The sequence below is a fragment of the Pan troglodytes genome, chromosome 10, assembly GCF_028858775.2.
Source record: "Pan troglodytes isolate AG18354 chromosome 10, NHGRI_mPanTro3-v2.0_pri, whole genome shotgun sequence".
NCBI classification, from domain to species: domain Eukaryota; kingdom Metazoa; phylum Chordata; class Mammalia; order Primates; family Hominidae; genus Pan; species Pan troglodytes.
In genome coordinates, this window is record NC_072408.2 from 116,974,325 (window position 1) to 116,992,938 (window position 18,614).

The 18,614-nt window shown below is 38.8% G+C and overlaps 1 protein-coding gene across 8 annotated transcripts in view; it reads left to right on the forward strand.

Moving 5' to 3' along the window:
- Window positions 1-18,614, forward strand: part of IFT81 (intraflagellar transport 81) — a 133,678-nt gene that overhangs the window by 77,571 nt on the left and 37,493 nt on the right. For all 8 annotated transcript variants that reach the window (XR_008538365.2, XR_010147760.1, XR_010147761.1 and 5 more), the window contains exons 11-12: window positions 501-647; window positions 18,098-18,247. Coding sequence is in view for 4 of the 8 variants with exons in the window: in XM_054663518.2 (XP_054519493.1) it covers window positions 501-647; window positions 18,098-18,247 (297 nt within the window). In the remaining 4 variants the exon portion in view is untranslated. The remainder of the gene's footprint in view (window positions 1-500; window positions 648-18,097; window positions 18,248-18,614) is intronic.

Consider the following 18,614-nt stretch of genomic DNA (forward strand, 5'->3'; position numbering starts at 1 on the left):
CCCCACCTCCCGGGTTCAAGCGATTCTCCTGCCTTAGCCTCCTGAGTAGCTGGGATTACAGGCACACACCACCACACCCAGCTAATTTTTGTATTTCTAGTAGAGATGGGTTTTCACCATGTTGGTCAGGCTCTTCTCGAACTCCTGACCTCATGATCCTCCTGCCTCGGCCTCCCAAAGTGCTGAGATTACAGGTTTGAGCCACCATGCCTGGCCTAATATTTTTCTTATTAGCACATTTTTGTTTTTCTGCTGATATGTCTTACATTTTCAGAGCTTTGTCTTCCAAAGTGTTTGTAGGTTGGTATTTAATATACATTGTATGTTCATATTCAATATAATTGGTGATGATGAGTAGTAGGGCAAGGAGTATTGGTTAAGAGAGGCCAAGCTGATATTGAAAATATAACTTGGTAAAATCTAAAAAATAGATAATTTCACAAGATAATAGAAAGTTGATTGTATATCTTATTATACCTTCATATTTAATGCTCAATCAGGCATCTATCATTTCCCGTAAAAAAGAAGCCAAAGCTGAGGAACTTCAGGAGGCCAAGGAGAAGTTAGCCAGCCTAGAGAGAGAAGCATCAGTAAAGAGAAATCAGACCCGTGAATTTGATGGTACTGAAGTTTTAAAGGGAGATGAGGTAAGCTGAGCCATCTCATGGGACAAGGGTATGAGTATTGTTTTTATGTGAAACTATTAGTGTGTTTGACTTTCTTAGTGTGAATGTTAATATTGGGACGTTAATCTTATTTTATAAAACATATTTAAAACTGAATAGTCTTTTTGCAATAATACTGAGATTATTTTTTTCTTTTTCTTTTTTTTTCTTTTTGAGATGGAGTTTCACTCTTGTCACCCAGGAGTGACATGGAGTGCAATGGCGGGATCTCTGCTCACTGCAACCTCTGCCTACCAGGTTCAAGTGATTCTTCTGTCTCAGCCTCCCACATAGCTGGGATTATAGGTGCCTGCCACCATGCCCAGCTAATTTTTGTATTTTTAGTAGAGACAGAGTTTTACCATGTTGGCCTGGCTGCTCTTGAACTCCTGACCTTGGGTGATCTGCCTGCCTTGGCCTCCCAAAGTGCTGGGATTACAGACGTGAGCCACCACGCCCGGCCATACTGAGAATTTCTTGATGTAAAATGGCAGATATGTTAATGATTTTACGAGATATTATGTTCCAAATTTTCACTTTTTTTTTGAGATGGAGTCTTGCTCCGTCACCCAGGCTAGAGTGCAGTGGCGCGATCTTGGCTCCCTGCAACCTCCGCCTTCTGGGTTCAAGTGATTCTCCTACCTCAGCCTCCTGAGTAGCTGGGATTACAGGTGGACGTCACCAGGCCTGGCTAATTTTTGTATTTTTAGTAGAGACGGGGTTTCACCAGGTTGGTCAGGCTGGTCTCAAACTCCTCACCTCATGATCTGCCCGCCTCGGCCTCCCAGAGTGCTGGGATTACAGGTGTGAGCCACTGCACCCGGCCCCAGATTTTCACTTCTTAATTAAGTGAATTTATATTGGATTTAATTATTTATAAATATTAAATTATAAAAGTGAAAAACGTTAGTAGCAAACAGATAATACAAAAATCTATATTTGTTGGTAAATGCATTTCCATAAAGGGCTAAGAAAATATCATTAAGTTATTTTGTCAGTAATGTATACTTGTCTGGTGGGACTGACATGATTAAAATGACCTCATCGTAGAAGCTTACAACTTTAAAAAAATATAATTGTGTCTCACATTGCAATATACTTTAAATTTTGAACAATGCTTTAGCAGCTTTTGTTTCATTTATCCTTCTGTCAGACTCATAAGATTAGTGGGACAAATAATATTTTTTATAGATGGCTAAACTCAAGCACCAAAAATATAATTTTCCATCTTCTTTTCATAAAATTAGCCCAGGAATGAATGAATAAATGAAGTCAAATATCTTAGTTTAGTGCTTTTTTAGCAAAATAAAGCAATAGGTCATATTTTAATTTGTAAACATTGCTTGGACTTTACCAATTTTTACAGGCTTTTAAATTTTGTATTAGCTACTAGATCTCAGCAAAAGCTATCATGGAAAGCTACTCTTGTCCAAACCTCATTTTTGGCTTTGAAAAGTTATTGAATCCATACTGTTACAAATTGGCAGTGAACCTTCACTGTGCCAAACAAATGAATTGCTCCCATAGTACCACTTTTCTCTGTGGTACTTCAGGTTGTACCCTCCCAATGTGCCTTTTAGCTTGCTGGGGAAGTAGTAGATTCAGGAAGTCAACATGTGATTGAAAAATTCCCTTGGCTTTTAACATCCACTTCCAAATTGGTTTAAGACATGGGAGTGTTTTAAATGATATCTGGAAGTCAACAGTGTATGCTTCATGACATCTTTGCTGTCTGGAGAAAAAAATAAAAGATCAATTATGCAGCAGTTTCGCTTTACAAGAGACTATGCCACCTCCTAGCATTTTTATCTTTTCTTAAGAAAATGCTGCCTAAATCACAGGAAATACTAATTGTTATGGCCGTATTTGGCATAAATAGTACTTACAATTCAGTGTTAGATGTTCCCTCTATGCAAATGTGAGGGAAAAAACCTAGTGCCAGGTTATTAGCCTTTATTTTTGAGAAATCATGGTGAATAGGAGACGGATCCAATGACAGGGGAAAAAAAAAGCAGTCTTTTTTTTTAAGGGGAAAAAGATGTCATCATTTGGAAATGATAACTTAATTTTTGAACAATGTCTGGTCGGAAAAGAACAAATCAAGTAAGGTATTTGGCAGTTACCTAAAAGAACAGAAGGTATCGGGGAACATTAAGCATAATTTTATAAAGAACAAATCTTGGTATACCAGTTTTATTTTCTACTATGATAAAGTGATAGACCATATGGACAAAAGAGAAGAAGTTTCTTATATTTAAAATTATATAATACAGCTGGAGGTATAATTCACTGAGGTGCCTGATTTAGTATCACATGGTTCACTGAGGTTTCTGGTTTGATATCACATAGTAATCTCCAAAAAATCATGTCCTTTGCCCCCCATCTGTTAAACAGTTGGTGAGAAGGTATTGATAATTAGTGGCATGGTGTTTGGAAAGAACACTATGCCAGGAATCACATGCAAAATGAGGAAAGGGGGACTCACATTTATTGAGCACTTTTTATACAAAGCTCTGTTCCAGGTACTTTGCAAATAGATACTTTTTTACTTCTTGTAAAAGGTGTTGTTACCATTTCCCTTTCACAGTTGAGTGATGCTCGAGGAGATTGCAGTTTCACACAGCTAGTAAGTGGCCAAGCTAAGACCCAGGACCTCTCTAAGATCTGTTGACCTTGAAGAAATTACTCGACCTCCCTGAGGCTTCTCTATCTGTAAAATGGGGCTGATTGCTCTTTATTATCTCTAGGAAAGGCACATGAAATAATAGGTGCTAAAGCTTCTGAGAAACTCAAAGGCTCAGTCAACATATAACACCTGGCATCTGAAAGTAATCATTTGCGTGGGTGGTATGTTAACTATGTGTGTCAGAGGCAGCATGGTGGAGTGGTTAAGAGTGGCTCTAGAACTTGGTTGTTTGAGTGCAAATCCTGGTTTTGCCATTTACCAGCTGGATGACCTTGGACGAGTTCCTTATTCTCTTTATACTCAGCTGTAAAATGTGAATGTTTGTAGTATGTAACTCCTAGAATTATTTTGAGGATTAATTGAACATGCTTAGAACAGCACTAGGCACATAGTAAATGCTGTGTGTTAGTTCTTAGTATTTGTATATTTTTGTCAATCACTTGGATGAAGAATTTGAAAGCTAGAAATATAGTTTACAGCTTAAAAGTTGAAACTAGTATTTCCCAGACTGGGAGCAATTTAGTGGAAATAAATATGAAATAGTTTCTGTTTAGGAATAAATAATTTACACAAATTTAAAATGGAATAAGATAGCATTAATGAGAATAATTTTAGCTGCCATTCTCTGAGCAGTTACTGCATGCTCAGTCTTGAGCACTTAAAAAATATAGCTTTAGTAATGGTTATACAACAGCAACATGAATGTACTTAAAGCCACAGAACTGTATACTTAAAAATGGTAAAAGTGGTAAATCTTATGTTATCTCACAATATACCCTAATTCATCCTCTCAGAAAGCCTCTGAAGTAAATATTACCTCCATTTTGTAACTTAAGAAACAGAGAAATTGAAATAATTTTCCCAAAGTTACACAGTTAGCAGGTAAGAGACTATTGCCATCCTAATGGCAATATTTTATTGCCATCAAATATGATTCCTAAAATTTACCCATTCCTATAGTGCCTTGGAGATGGCACTATTAGAATGGGTAAATTTTAGGAATCATATTTGACTCTAAAGAGGACTACACTGTGAACAATCATTAATTGGGAAGTGTATATTTGCCAGAAATTATATGACAGCCATTTGTTTGGATGTAAAACTTTATTCCTTGATTGTCAATATGTAGTTATTTGATTGATCTTATCTTGGAAAAATTTAGGAACATAATGTTAATATGCGTAAATGTAACAAGTTCTAGACATATACAGTGATTTATATTCTTTAGTCATTTTCTTTTTAGAGGTCCATTAGCAGTTTTAGTTTGGTGGTGAAGTATACATTTTGATGCTTCCTACTGCCATTAAAGTTAATATTACAGATGTTACATACTGTCTAAGAGTTTTAGCTCTTCTGATTGCAGATGCTACAGACATTTTTTCTTTACTAGGCCTTTTTATTGGTATTTCATTGGTTTTCCTTATTAGTAAAAGACAAAGTTTCTGGAAGTACTTCCCCCCCATTGTACTTTATCATTTTAACATTTTATTTTCATAAAGTAAGGCAGTACACAGGAATAAGCACAGGCATGTATTTTTCTCTTATTCTGCCAGAGTTCTGACATAAGTAGGAATTGCTTGAACAGTTGAAATGATCTTCTCAGTGATAAAAGATACATTTTCCTACCCATCCAGTCAATCTTGATTTCTTTCCCTTCATACCAGTATTTGAAAGATGATAGAAACTACACTCTATTAAATGACTACATTTAGTTTAGAGATTACACCCTGCTAACATAACTGAAAATAAATAGTAATGAATATTTTACTGTTTTTATATCTCAAAGGTTTTTATATTGAATTTTAAGTATATCTTAATATAAATCTGGTTGAATTGATAGTCTCAAAATATTTTGATTGCTGTCATCTCTGAGGAAATGTACACACAAAAAATGCCATGGAGATTTGCCCTTTATCCTGATTTGTTTATTATTATCAATACTTTAGATAAATAATAATTTTTTAATTAGGCAATTACAATGTGCCATATATCATACTAGGCTTCTTATATACATTATTCTCATTTTTGTCATTGTACGACTCTGTAAGTGCAATTTTTTTTTTATTTAGGTTTCTTTTTTTTTTTTTTTTTTTTTTTCCAGAGACAGGATCTCACTCTGTCACCCAGGCTGGAGTGCAGTGGTGTGATCATGGCTCACTGCAGCCTGAAACTCCTAGGCTCAAGTGATCCTCCTACCTCAGCCTCCTAAGAAGCTCGGACTACAGGCACGAGCCACCATGCCCAGCTAATTTTCTTTTTTTGTTTTGTTTTGTAGAGAAGTGGTCTCACTATGTTTCCCAGGCTGGTCTTAAACTCCCGGCCTCAAGCAGTCCTCCCACTTCGGCCTCCTGAAGTGTTAGGATTACAGGCGTGAGCCTGCGCCTGGCTGTAATTACTATTCCCAGTTTTTACAGATAAAGGATCTGAGACATGCAGAGGTTTTAAGCTGACTTGCCTGACACCCCATTGCTAGTAAGTAGTAGAACCAGGAGTTGGATTTAGCATTCTGGCTGTAGAGTCATCAATAGTTTGCACATGACAGAAAGCTGGAAGAAATAGTCAACCTGAAACACATGATGGAATTATAATTCAGAATCATCTTGGTAGATAGGGGCACTGTGCTTAAACAAAATGCCATTAATGGGATTATAATAAATATAATGTGGTAGAATTCAAGTTTTGTTTGCCAATTCAACACATCATCTGTTACTAACGCAGCTTTAAAAAATGCATAAATGATTATACTACATTAGTTTTTTTAAAAAGTATCCTGTTTATGGTCTGATTATGCCTGGAGTATTATTTTATATTTTTGACTTCATGTTTTAAGAGACAATCATGCCAGAGTCCCACATGAGGGTGACTAAAATGGACAAAAAGTCTGGAAACTTTCATATCAATAATTGATTATGTATTAACTGAAACAAAAGACTAGAGAAAGACACAGTGGGAATTGATTATGTATTAACTGAGGAATAAAAGACTGAAGAAAGACATAATAAATAGTTAAAGGATTATGGAAAAGATGGTGTTCAGAAAAAAATTAACATGCAGGCCTGAGACTGCTATCCCTAGAAAGGTCTGCTTGCAAAGTTGGCCCTTGGCTGGCATCTGGGGGAACTTGGTTCTTGGATGGATTCCTGCCATTCACTGATAAGAATGGCTCACCTTGCCTAAAGTATATGAAGAGTGTGCTTTATGTCGAGCTCCTGCTTGCTTGCCTCTTTCTTTCTCTTTCTTTCTTTTCCTTCCTTCCTCCCTTCCTTCCTTCCTCTCTCTCTCTCTCTCTTTCTTTCTTTCTTCTTTCTGGAATTTTGGTACAGGCTAGGCAGAATGTGCCTAGATGATCAGCTCCTAGTAAAAACCTTGAGAACTAAGTCTCTAATGAGCCTCCCTGATCATTTCATGCGTGTTGTTATAACTCATCACTGGAGGAATTAATTATGCCCTCTGTGACTGCAGTGGGAGACAACTTTTAGAAGTTTGCACCTGGTTTCCTCCAAATTTCACCCCATGTGCCTTTTCCCTCTGCGATTTTGCTTGGTATTCAGTGTAATAAATCATAGCTAAGAGTATGACTGTATACTTTGAGTTCTCCCAGTGAATCACTGAATCTAGAGATGGTCTTGGGGACCCCTGACACAGATGGATTAGTGTCATTTTTTTTATGAGAAAGCCAAATTAGGACCAATGAATGGTGATTAGAATGAAATATTTGATTGACTTCAGAGAAAAATGTCTACCACTTGAGCTTTCTTCAGTAATGGAGCAGCCTGACAGTCTCACTCTGTCAGTCTCACTCTGTCACTCAGACTGGAGTGCACTGACATGATCTCAACCCACTGCAACCTCCGCCTCCCGGGTTCAAGCGATTCTCATGCCTCAGCCTCCCAAGTGGCTGGGATTGCAGGTGCCCACCACCATGCCCGACTAATATTTGTATTTTTAGTACAGACGGAGTTTCACCATGTTAGCCAGGCTGGGCTTGAACTCCTGACCTCAAGTGATCCGCCTGCCTCGGCTTCCCAAAGTGCTGGGATCACAGGCTTGAGCCACCTCACCCAGCCCAGATAAGGGACATTTTTGAAGTAATGTGTGCACTAAGTAGAAGAACATTGGATCTGTATTTTGGGTTGGGTTTTTTAATCTTTATTTATTTTATTTATTTATTTTTTGAGATGGAGTCTTGCTCTGTTGCCCAGGCTGGAGTGCAGTGGTGCGATCTTGGCTCACTGCAAGCTCTGCCTCCCGGGTTCACGCCATTCTCCTGCCTCAGCCTCCCGAGTAGCTGGGACTACAGGTGCCCGCCACCATGCCCGGCTAATTTTTTTGTATTTTTAGTAGAGACGGGGTTTCACCATGTTAGCCAGGATGGTCTCAATCTCCTGACCTCATGATCCGCCCGCCTCAGCCTCCCAAAGTGCTGGGATTACAGGCGTAAGCCACCGTGCCTGGCCAGGTTTTTTAATCTTAAAAAATCTGATTATGCCAGGCATTGTGGTTCATGCCTGTATTATTTTTTAAATACCTGGTGAGAAACTTAAATTTGCCATTTAATCTGGTAGCCTTCAGCTACCTCTTTTGGCATGATTTTTGCTGTTTCATAGACAGCAATCTCAGCTTGAAGACTTTCTCTAATTTGCTAGAAGGACGAAGAATAGAACATGTGCCTCTTGTAAGTAGTGCCAGTAGCTAGTGATTTTACCATCTTAGTCACCTTGATCTCTCTGATTCTCTGCTTTCATAATTTGAAAGAGCAAACAAAAAATCAGTCCCAATGATATGCAGTACTAGTACCCTTCTCAGAGTGGTCATTCAGATGAATGCATGCCTTTGGGATCTGAATTTTTTTTGTAGCAATAAATGAACCTCCAGTTAAGGTTCCACTGGAACTCATGCAATGAAAGGTCATCCTTGGTTTATGGTGTATGGGTGTATTATAGTCCATTGTGTTTTCTCCCCTGACCATCACAAGAAGCTCAGCTGTTTTGTAGTTACAGCTACTTTTAAAATATGCTTGGTCAAATAATATTTATAAGCAGCTTTAGAAAGGGCCAGCCAATTCATTCTACAGCTACTGACAAATCTTAGAGCTAAATTGGAAAGATTATGAAATCTTCTTTAAATACTTCAAAGAGAAGCACAATGAAGATAAGGGAATCCTGGCAAGATGTGCTGCAGCTGTCAGGTCCTGAAAAATTAGGAATCAAATTTTGACACTTGTAATTGAATCATCCACCCTTCTAAGTGAGCCCAGGCAAACCTGTGATATTTTTAGAACCTTTCAAATCACATTGTACTCTTTAGAGTTCATAGCAGGACCTGAGGCCCCTAAAATTTCCCAAGAGAAAGAACAAAACAGAATCAAATAAATTTGGCTCAGTTCACTGTAATAGAAGTGTAGTGTATTATGCATGCAGTCTAGGTAATGCCACACTTTTAACCCCAAATTTTAAAAGTTTTCATGGATTTTTTTTTTTTTTCTGGAGAATTAACTGCTTGGACAGCAGTGGAAGCACCCGTTAGAGATAGTAACAGCTGTGTGGTGGTGATTTGATTTATAATAGAAGCACAGAGACCTTGGATGGTGTGATTAACTGTGTTCCACAGATGGATGTTCCTGTGTCACAAATTTCATTTAATACAGATTTCTACCCGCATATATCATATTGATTATTACAGACTCTCCTAAAAGACTGAGCAGTTAACTAGCCACTACCATATGTAGATAATTACATTGCTTATGCTTGACTTGGTGAGATTTTCTAATTTACAGTTGAAAATGTGCCACTAACAGGTTAGAAAAGGTTAGAATAGTATTTGTATGTGTATTTATGTGGGACTAGTTATGATGCGTGATTTTAAAAGACTGTCATTTTAGCAAATAACAAAGGCTGCTTTGAACATTTTCTCTTGCCTTAAAACAAAGAGCAACTCTGAGACCAGACTTCAGGGAATCCAAATAATTTATTGGAGCGTGACATGATGGCCTTTTCAGGTTTTCTTCAAGTCTGAAGTTCTGTCTAGAGCACAAGACACTGACAAATGAACAGAAAGACTGTGGGCTTTGTGTATATTCATGCCACTCCTAAACAGTTGGTTCTATCTCATCTCGTGCCTAACTCCCTTGGGCCAATTCCTGTAGTTGTCTATGCTTATACATCGTTTGATGAAATAACTGACAAAGATGTGACTTAATTAAGAAATGGAAAATAGCATGGATGTTGGACTAGCAGGATTTGAAGACAAAAGTGTTCATTCTAGTTATTTTTTCTAACTTACTGAACTTTGGTAAGTAGTATTAATTTCTCTGTAGGTTTCCTAGTGCTTTTTTATTTTAAAAAATGGTTCTGGCCAGACGTGGTGGCTCAGGCCTGTAATCCCAGCACTTTGGGAGGCCGAGGCAGGAGGATCACCTGAGGTCAGGCATTCTAGACCAGCCTGGCCAAGGTGATGAAACCCTTTCTCCACTAAAAATAGAAAAATTAGGCCGGGCACGGTGGCTCACGCCTGTAATCCCAGCACTTTGGGAGGCTGAGGCGGGTGGATCATGAGGTCAGGAGATCGAGACCATCCTGGCTAACACAGTGAAACCCCATCTCTACTAAAAATACAAAAAAATTAGCCAGGCATGGTGGCGGACGCCTATAGTCCCAGCTACTCGGGAGGCTGAGGCAGGAGAATGGCGTGAACCCGGGAGGCGGGGCTTGCAGTGAGCCAAGATCGCGCCACTGCACTCCAGCCTGGGCGACAGAGCAAGACTCCGTCTCAAAAAAAAAAAAAAAAAAAAAAAAAAAAAAAAAAAAAAAAAAAAAAAAAATTAGCCGGGTGTGGTGGTGTGCCTGTAATCCCAGCTACTTAGGAGGCTAAGGCCAGAGAATTGCTTGAACCTGGGAGGCGGGGGTTGCAGTGACCCGAGATTGCACCATTGCATTCCAGCCTGGGAGACAAGAGCAAGACTCCGTCTCAGAAAAAAAAAAAAAAAAAAAAAAAAGTCTTTGTGTTTCTTAAACAATGTAAAGTGCTTATTATATGATAGTCTTGTCAAGTCTTCACAGCTAATTACTTTGAAAATCATTTTCATGCCAGATATTGAGGGAGAAAATTTGCAGCAGGAGCAGTAATTCTTGTTTCACATAAATATCTAGAATGATGCCTGGAATCCAATAATTCTTTTGAGTTCCTGATAAGCGAAAAGCATTTATAAATGGTTACATTCTTAGAGAAATAAACTGCCTATCCATTACAAAAGCTAGCCCAGATTCTGATCATTACTCTTAAAGGTTGTAAAACATACTAAATACACAAAAGGAAAAAGAACATCTGTCAATTTCCATTTTGATCACAAGGGAGCCGAGTCTTTAAAATTGGTCCTGAAGCCAGAAGCTAGCACTATAAAGCATTAGTCCATTACAAAACCCAAATGCACGCAGAGATAAAGATTAGAGTTTCACACAACTGAGTACTCTCTCAGCACCTGCTAGCATAAACCGTAAAGTATTAATCTTATTTGATCTCAGCATCTAAAATGATAGCTGCTCTTTCATAGAAGACTAATTTAGATTACAAATGTATATGGGTACAAATGATTAGTAATAGCTGCTATAATGGGCTTCCCTGCCCAGTAGCAAGCTTTGTAGTTCACTTTACTGACAAATTCATTTGGTTTACCTGTTATGATACACTATGGGAAGCTTTTTCCTTAATGTTCTAAGGATTTGTTGCTTACCTCCTATGCCTTTAAAAATTATTTTTTTCCTTTATAGCTAAAGGTGACTGGCTGAGAGTTCTTTATAATATCTTGCCCAGCTACTGCAAAGGCTGAGTGGATTAATATTTTGGCACACTCACAATATTTGTGGCACGTGCATGTACCAGAGCATACCCCATTTAGGAAGGTCTGCTCTGGAGCAGTGCTACTCAAAGTGTGGTCTGAAGACTAGTTTCAGTCCAGAGACTGTTAGTTTCTTCTAATCTGCAGCCATATAAATTGAGAGGAAACATTTAGAAACCCTTATAGTCATTTGATCTCGGTATTTTCGTTATTTTACAAAAGTATCTGATGCACATATGTTTAGAAATTTTTTAAAAAACTCGTCCTTTAACAGATAGTTTGAAAAGTCCTGCTACTTGTAAAAGTGGAGTTGGTGAGCCATAGAATATGTACAGTGTCTGCTTCAGTAGACAAGCCAAGTTGTTTTCCAGACCATTGCTCTAAATTATATATCTCCCTCTCTACTTCCTCCACATCATCACCAACACTTGGTATTGAAAGATTTTTTATTTTTGCCAATTGGGTAGGTGTGAAAATGGTATCTCATTGTTTTATTTATTTATTTATTTATTTTTAGACAGAGTCTGTCTCTGTTGCCCAGTATCTTCTCTGGCATTGAGAAAGTTGGCTCCCTTTTTCTATATTGCATTTATTTATTTGCTCAATCAATAAACTTGCTTGTTTGCTCAATTTAAATAATCTATCAACTACTCCAGCCTCCTTCTTTACACACCAATCCTGTGTCCCCATCCCACCAACCACATTTTCACCCTCTGTGTCTATGTTTCCACGACTCCTCACTCACCCCTCTGTGTCCTCAGCTGCCAGGCCTGCTAGCCTATGTCTCTGTGTGTTTCCTCAGCCCCTAATCCCATCATTGCATATCCTTGGCCATTCAGCCTGTTGACCTGTACCTCCATTAACTCCCCCTACTACCCTGTGTCCCCAGTCACCAGCCTCCTGGTCCACACTTCTGATACAACTTCCCAAGCCGCCTCATTTCCCAGTATCCTCGACCTCCGGACCCTGTACCCCGCCATGCCTCTATGCAACCTTACTGGCACCTCCATGCAGCTCTCTATTTACTGCCTACCTCTCCAGCTACCATTTTGACCCCTGTAAACCAGGAATGGAAGGGAAAAGGAGGGCAATTTCTACTCTTATTCTCATCTGAGTGTATAGCAGAGTTTACCAGAGGCTTCACAAATGATCAGGCCATTGCTCTGGCAGCTAATGGAATGAGTACTTGTGTTTTATAAGTCTGAAGATTTAGCTTCAATGTGTTCATCAGTTTTGTTTTTTGTATGACATTGAAGATCCAAAAATAACCTAAAATCCAAATGATAATTAAAAGAAACCACCAATGGAAGAAAAAACATTGATAATGTGTTTTCTTTTTTCTAATTAATTCTGGAATAGTAGAGCCCTTAGAATGCTTTGATGGCCACCTATTGCTTAATCGTATGTAACTGTGATTGATCTGACCCAGACTACTCTTCCATTAGGTATTATATATAATGAATATCAAATAATAACCAATCAGCATAGAACACACTCAGTAATTTGTAGGTTTGTTCTTTCATCAAAAACATTTATAGCTTTCAGCTTTTAAAAATAGTTCTGGAGTACAGCAAGATAGAGAAGGGGAAAATTGGCCTCTATATTACAGAGGATAGCAGATGAACAGGGTTGATTTCATTTTGGGCACTTTGCCCAGGACACTTTTAATAGCATATATAGTTACTCTAGGGATTCTGAATCTGTGGTTATGTCAGGCTTACACATTTATTCTTTAAAAGGAAAATTTGCAAGTTATTAGACTTCAGGTACATTAGTATGACTTAAATTTTTAATTTTTAAAGAAGTTTCTGTAATGCAGTCATTGAAAATTTGTGGTGTGAGGGCTGGATTCCTTAATATTAAAACTAACCTAATCATGGATAGAAAAATATTTTAAACTTTCTTCTTCTAAAACACAGTGTGTTCCTCAGTTCTTTCAAAGTTTGTTTTTTTGTTTTGTTTTGTTTTGTTTGAGACAGAATCTCGCTCTGTCGCTCAGGCTGGAGTGCAGTGGCACAATCTCGGCTCACTGCAACCTCTGCTTCCCAGGTTCAAGCGATTCTCATGCCTCAGCCTCCCTAGTAGCTGGGATTACAGGCACACACCACCACGCCCGGCTTATTTTTTGTATTTTTAGTAGGGACGGAGTTTGGCCATACTGGCCAGGCTGGTCTCAAACTCCTGAGCTCACGCAGTCCCCCCACCTCAGCCTCCCAAAGTGCTAGGATTACAGGTATGAGCCACCGCACCTGACCAGCTCTTTCAAAGTTTAAGTCAAATTTTAAAAGATGTCTAAACTAGGAATTGGAAGTTTATTTTAACGTGAAGAATTTTTAATCTTAGTATTTTAAAGGAATTTTTGTATACTCAGGAATCAAGTATTTTAGAAAAAAATTAAATTTTAGAGATGGTGTACTTTCTATTTCACTACTTTATAATTTAGAATTATTAACCTTAGAATTTGCTTTCAAAATTGGAAGGAAAAGCCGGGCGCAGTGGCTCATGCCTGTAATCCTAGCACTTTGGGAGGCCAAGGTGGGCGGATCACCTGAGGTCAGGAGTTCAAGACCAGCCTGGCCAACATGGTGAAACCCCATCTCTACTAAAAATACAAAAATTAGCCAGGCATGGTGGCGTGTGCCTGTAATCCCAGCTACCCGGGAGGCCGAGGCAGGAAAATTGCTAGAACCCTGGAGGCAGAGGCTGCAGTGAGCCAAGATCGCGCCACTGTACTCCAGCCTAGGTGACAGAGCGAGACTCTGTCTCAAAGAAAAAAAAAATTGGAAGGAAAAATATCAATGTGGGCTGGGCACAGTTGCTCATGCCTGTAATCCCAGCACTTTGGGAGGCCAAGGTGGGCAGATCACCTGACGTCAGGTGTTCAAGACCAGCCTGGCCAACATGGTGAAACCCCGTCTCTACTAAAAATACAAAAATTAGCCTGGCATGGTAGCAGGCACCTGTAATCCCAGCTACTTGGGAGGCTGAGGCAGGAGATTCGCTTGAACCTGTGAGGTGGAGGTTGCAGTGAGGGGAGATTGTGCGGCTGCACTCCAGCCTTAGAGACAAGAGCAAGACTCCATCTCAAAAAAAAAAAAAAAAAGAAAGAAAGAAAAATACCAATATGGTAATAGAGCTTGTGTTGAGATAGTGGCTTTGAGTGAACTTTTCCTTTTTTCTGTTTTCCAAAATTTCAACAATATGTTCATTACTTTTATTATTTATAAAATTATTTATTAACTATCCCCCAAAATTAGCTTTAAGAAGCACTGGACATTAAAAAGGCTAAGATTCTTTTTTTTTTTGAGACGGAGTCTCACTCTGTCGCCCAGGCTGGAGTGCAGTGGCGCGATCTCGGCTCACTGCAACCTCCGCCTCCCGGGTTCAAGCAATTCTCCTGCCTCAGCCTCCTGAGTAGCTGGGACTACAGGCACATGCCACTACGCCCGGCTAATTTTTTGTATTTTTAGTAGAGATGGGGTTTCACCATGTTAGCCAGGATGGTCTCAATCTCCTGACCTTGTGATCTGCCTGCCTGGGCCTCCCAAAGTGCTGGGATTACAGGTGTGAGCCACTGTGCCCAGGCTAAAAAGGCTGAGATTCTTAAAGAATTATCTCACATTAGGTAATATGGAAGCTTCCCTTTGTTTTGGAGTGATATGTTTAAATATGGTAGGCCAAGTTCTTACTATAGACATTTTCTTTATAATGTATTCAATAAAAAGATTATTAAAGCAGAGAAAATAATTTTACTTTTTGAGACAAGGTCTTGCTTTGTCACCCAGGCTGGAGTACAGTGGCATGATCATAGCTTACTGCAGCCTTGACCGCCTGTGTTTGAGCGCTCCTCCCACCTCAGCCTCTCAAGTAGCTGGGACCACAGGCACGTGCCACCACACCCTACTAATTTTTTAATTTTTTTTGTAGAGATGGAGTCTCGCCATGTTGCCCAGGCTGGTCTTGAATTCCTGGACTCAAGCAATCCCCTGCCTCGGCCTCCCAAAGTGCTGGGATTATAGGCGTGAGCCAACTTGCCCAGCCAAAATTATTTTATATAGTACAAAAATCTGGAAATTATTAGTACTCTTAATACATAAGAGGAAGTGATTTTTTAAGTATTATGTTCTGTTTCAGAAATATCAGAAATTTCTGGCATTTTCTTCTGGCATTTGCTTCTTACATTGAGCAATACTTTACAGTCATACATTGCTTAATGACAAGGATACATTTTGAGAAATGCACTTTTTAAGGCAGTTTTGTTGTTGTGTGAACATCATAGACCTTACACAAACCTTGATGATATAGCCTACTACACAACTAGGCTGTATGCCATAGCCTATTGCTCCTAGGCTACAAACTTGTACAGCATGTTACTATACTAAATACGGTAGGCAACTGTAACAGAGTGGTAGGTAATTGTGTATCTAAACATATCTAAACTTAGAAAAGGTACAGTAAAATTATGGTATTGTAGGCCAGGTACGGTGGGTGGCTCACGCCTGTAATGCCAGCACTTTGGGAGGCCGAGGTGGGTGGATCACTTGAGGCCAGGAGTTCAAGACCAGCCTGGCCAACATAGTGAAACCCCATCTCTACTAAAAATACAAAAATTAGCCAGGCATGGTGGCAGGTGCCCGTAATCCCAGCTACTCAGGAAGCTGAGGCAGGAGAATCGCTTGAACCTGGGAGGCGGAGGTTGCAGTGAGCCAAGATGATGTCATTGCACTCCAGCCTGGGCAACAGAGTGAGACTCCATCTCAAAAAATATATATATGACATTGTAATCTTATGAGACTGCCATCCTATATGCAGTCCATCATTGACTGCAGTGTTGTTATACAGCACATGACTATACTTTCATCGAGTCAGTGCTTCAGGACCTTTACACATGCTGTTCTCTCCTCCTAGGATGTTGCTCCTTGCCTCTTCTTCCTTCCTCTAACACATTCCTACTTCTTCAGTCTTGGCTTAAATATACCTTCTTCCAAGAAGCTTGCCATATCCCACCTCCCCTACTTCCCAACCCTCGCCTTCCTATCTTCATCCCTACCCAGGTTAAACTGTTACTTATTTGCAGGGTCTATTCAGTTCTGTGTAATGTTTGCCATCATCTTAAACTTCAGTTCAATATTTGTTTTCCGCACTGTTCCTTAAGCTTGATGAGGGCAGGACCTGCAAGTATCTTGCTCTAAGCAACTCTACGTTGTATCCTGGCCAACATGGTGAAACCCCATCTCTACTAAAAATACAAAAATCAGCCTGGCATGGTCGCGCTCACCTGTAATCCCAGCTACTCAGGAGGATGAGGCAGGAGAACCACGCCTGGCTAATTTTTGTATTTTTAGTAGAGATGGGGTTTCACCATGTTGGCCAGGCTGGTTTGGAACTCCTAACCTCAAGTGATCCAACTGTCTTGGCCTCCCAAAGTGTTAGGATTACAGGCGTGAGCCACCACATCCAGCTTTGAATTCCTTTAAATATTATGCTACTTTGTTTGCTCTTCCAAACTCTAGTTGGTATTACTTAATAATGGGGTCTTTCCATTAGACTTGTAACTTTTTTCCATTATTAGTTATAACTTTGATATGATGGGTAGGTAAATAGATAAATTAGATAGCTATGAGTCTTCACTAACTTGGGATATTCTTAGCTTTTTAACATTTGGGATGGGTACCATCCCAGTGTCTCAGATGCTTGATAGCAATATATAGTCACAGTACATTTCTTAGGTGATAAATAGTAGCTACAAGTGTTGATGGTTCCGGTTGGCTATATTAGTCCCAGTAGTCCAATGGACTGCTACCAAAATAGTACAGTACATGAGATATACCATGATAAAACCACAACCAGAATTGTGGTCATTAATCTCCTACTTTTTCTTCTTTTTTGACCTTTTTATTTTTATAAGGTTGTCTTTCTGTTTTCCTAATCCTTATTTGTAAAGTCTAAAATGAATAGCTTTTATATAAGGATTTAGAATATTTAAGGCCAGGCACGGTGACTCATGCCTGTAATCCCAGCACTTTGGGAGGCCAAGGCGGGTGAATCACTTGAGCTGAGGAGTTCAAAACCAGCCTGGGCAACATAGGGAAACCCCATCTTTACAAAAAATGCAAAAATTAGCCAGGCGTGGTGCTCTGCACCTGTGGTCCTCCTACTCTGGAGGCTGAGGCAGGAGAATTGCTTGATCCCAGGAGGTTAAGGCTGCAATGAACTGTTATCACACCACTGCACTCCAGCCTGGGCAACAGAGCAAACCCTATCTCGAAATTATATATATATATACACACACATATTTTATATGTATACATATATTAAACATATACACATAATATATACATATATAATATATGTACATATAATGGGTCAAAAAATTAAAAACACAAAATATTTAAACATTCTGGGTGACAGAGTGAGATTTGGTCTCAAACAAATAAATAAATAAAGGAATTCATTTGGTAAGTACTATTTATTATCTGTTATGTATTAGGCACTGTGCCAGACACAGAGGATACAACGTAGAGTTGCTTAGAGCAAGACACTTGCAGGTCCTGCCCTCATCAAGCTTAAGGAATAGTGGGGAAAACAAATACTGAACTGAAGTTTAAAATGATGGCAAACATTACACATAACTGAATAGGCCCTGCAAATAAGTAACAGGAGTTTAACCTGGTTAGGGATGAAGACAGGAAGATGGGGGTTGGGAAGTTTTATAATAAAACTAAATTATTAAGTTATTATATAATATATAATTATTATATAAAGTTTTCTAATAAAACGAAATTATTATATACGTGTGACATGTTGGGAAGTAGAGAAGAAAAAATGTGAATATATTGAGTTTATACAGATGTATGATATTTAGCTACTACTTTTCTACTCATTAGATTACATATTGTGTTTTTTTTACAGTTCAAACGATATGTCAATAAACTTCGAAGCAAGAGTACAGTTTTCAAAAAGAAGCATCAGATAATAGCTGAACTTAAAGCTGAATTCGGTCTTTTGCAGAGGACTGAAGAACTTCTTAAGCAACGTCATGAAAATATTCAACAACAACTGGTAATACAGTATTATCTTGGGCTACTATAAATACAAATGCCAGGAGTTTTATGGGTTACAGCTTTATACTGAAGTCATTGTTTTTACTGGAAAAATGATAAAAGTATTACTTTTCTCTGATTAATTACAGACATGTCATATAAGTTGATTCATTTATTTTTAATGTAGCAGTAAGCACTGGCTTTTGTGTGTGTGCTGACTTCGGGGTTATTAATAGAAAAACTTGAATTCCAAGTAGGTTTTTTCTTTTGGTTAGTTAGTTAATATGAGTAAAATTATCATACCAAGAGAGTGACTGTAAAATATTTTTTTATCATGGCCTGCTGGGCAGAAATTTCTAAGCAGCCACTTCCAAGAAGCTTTGGAA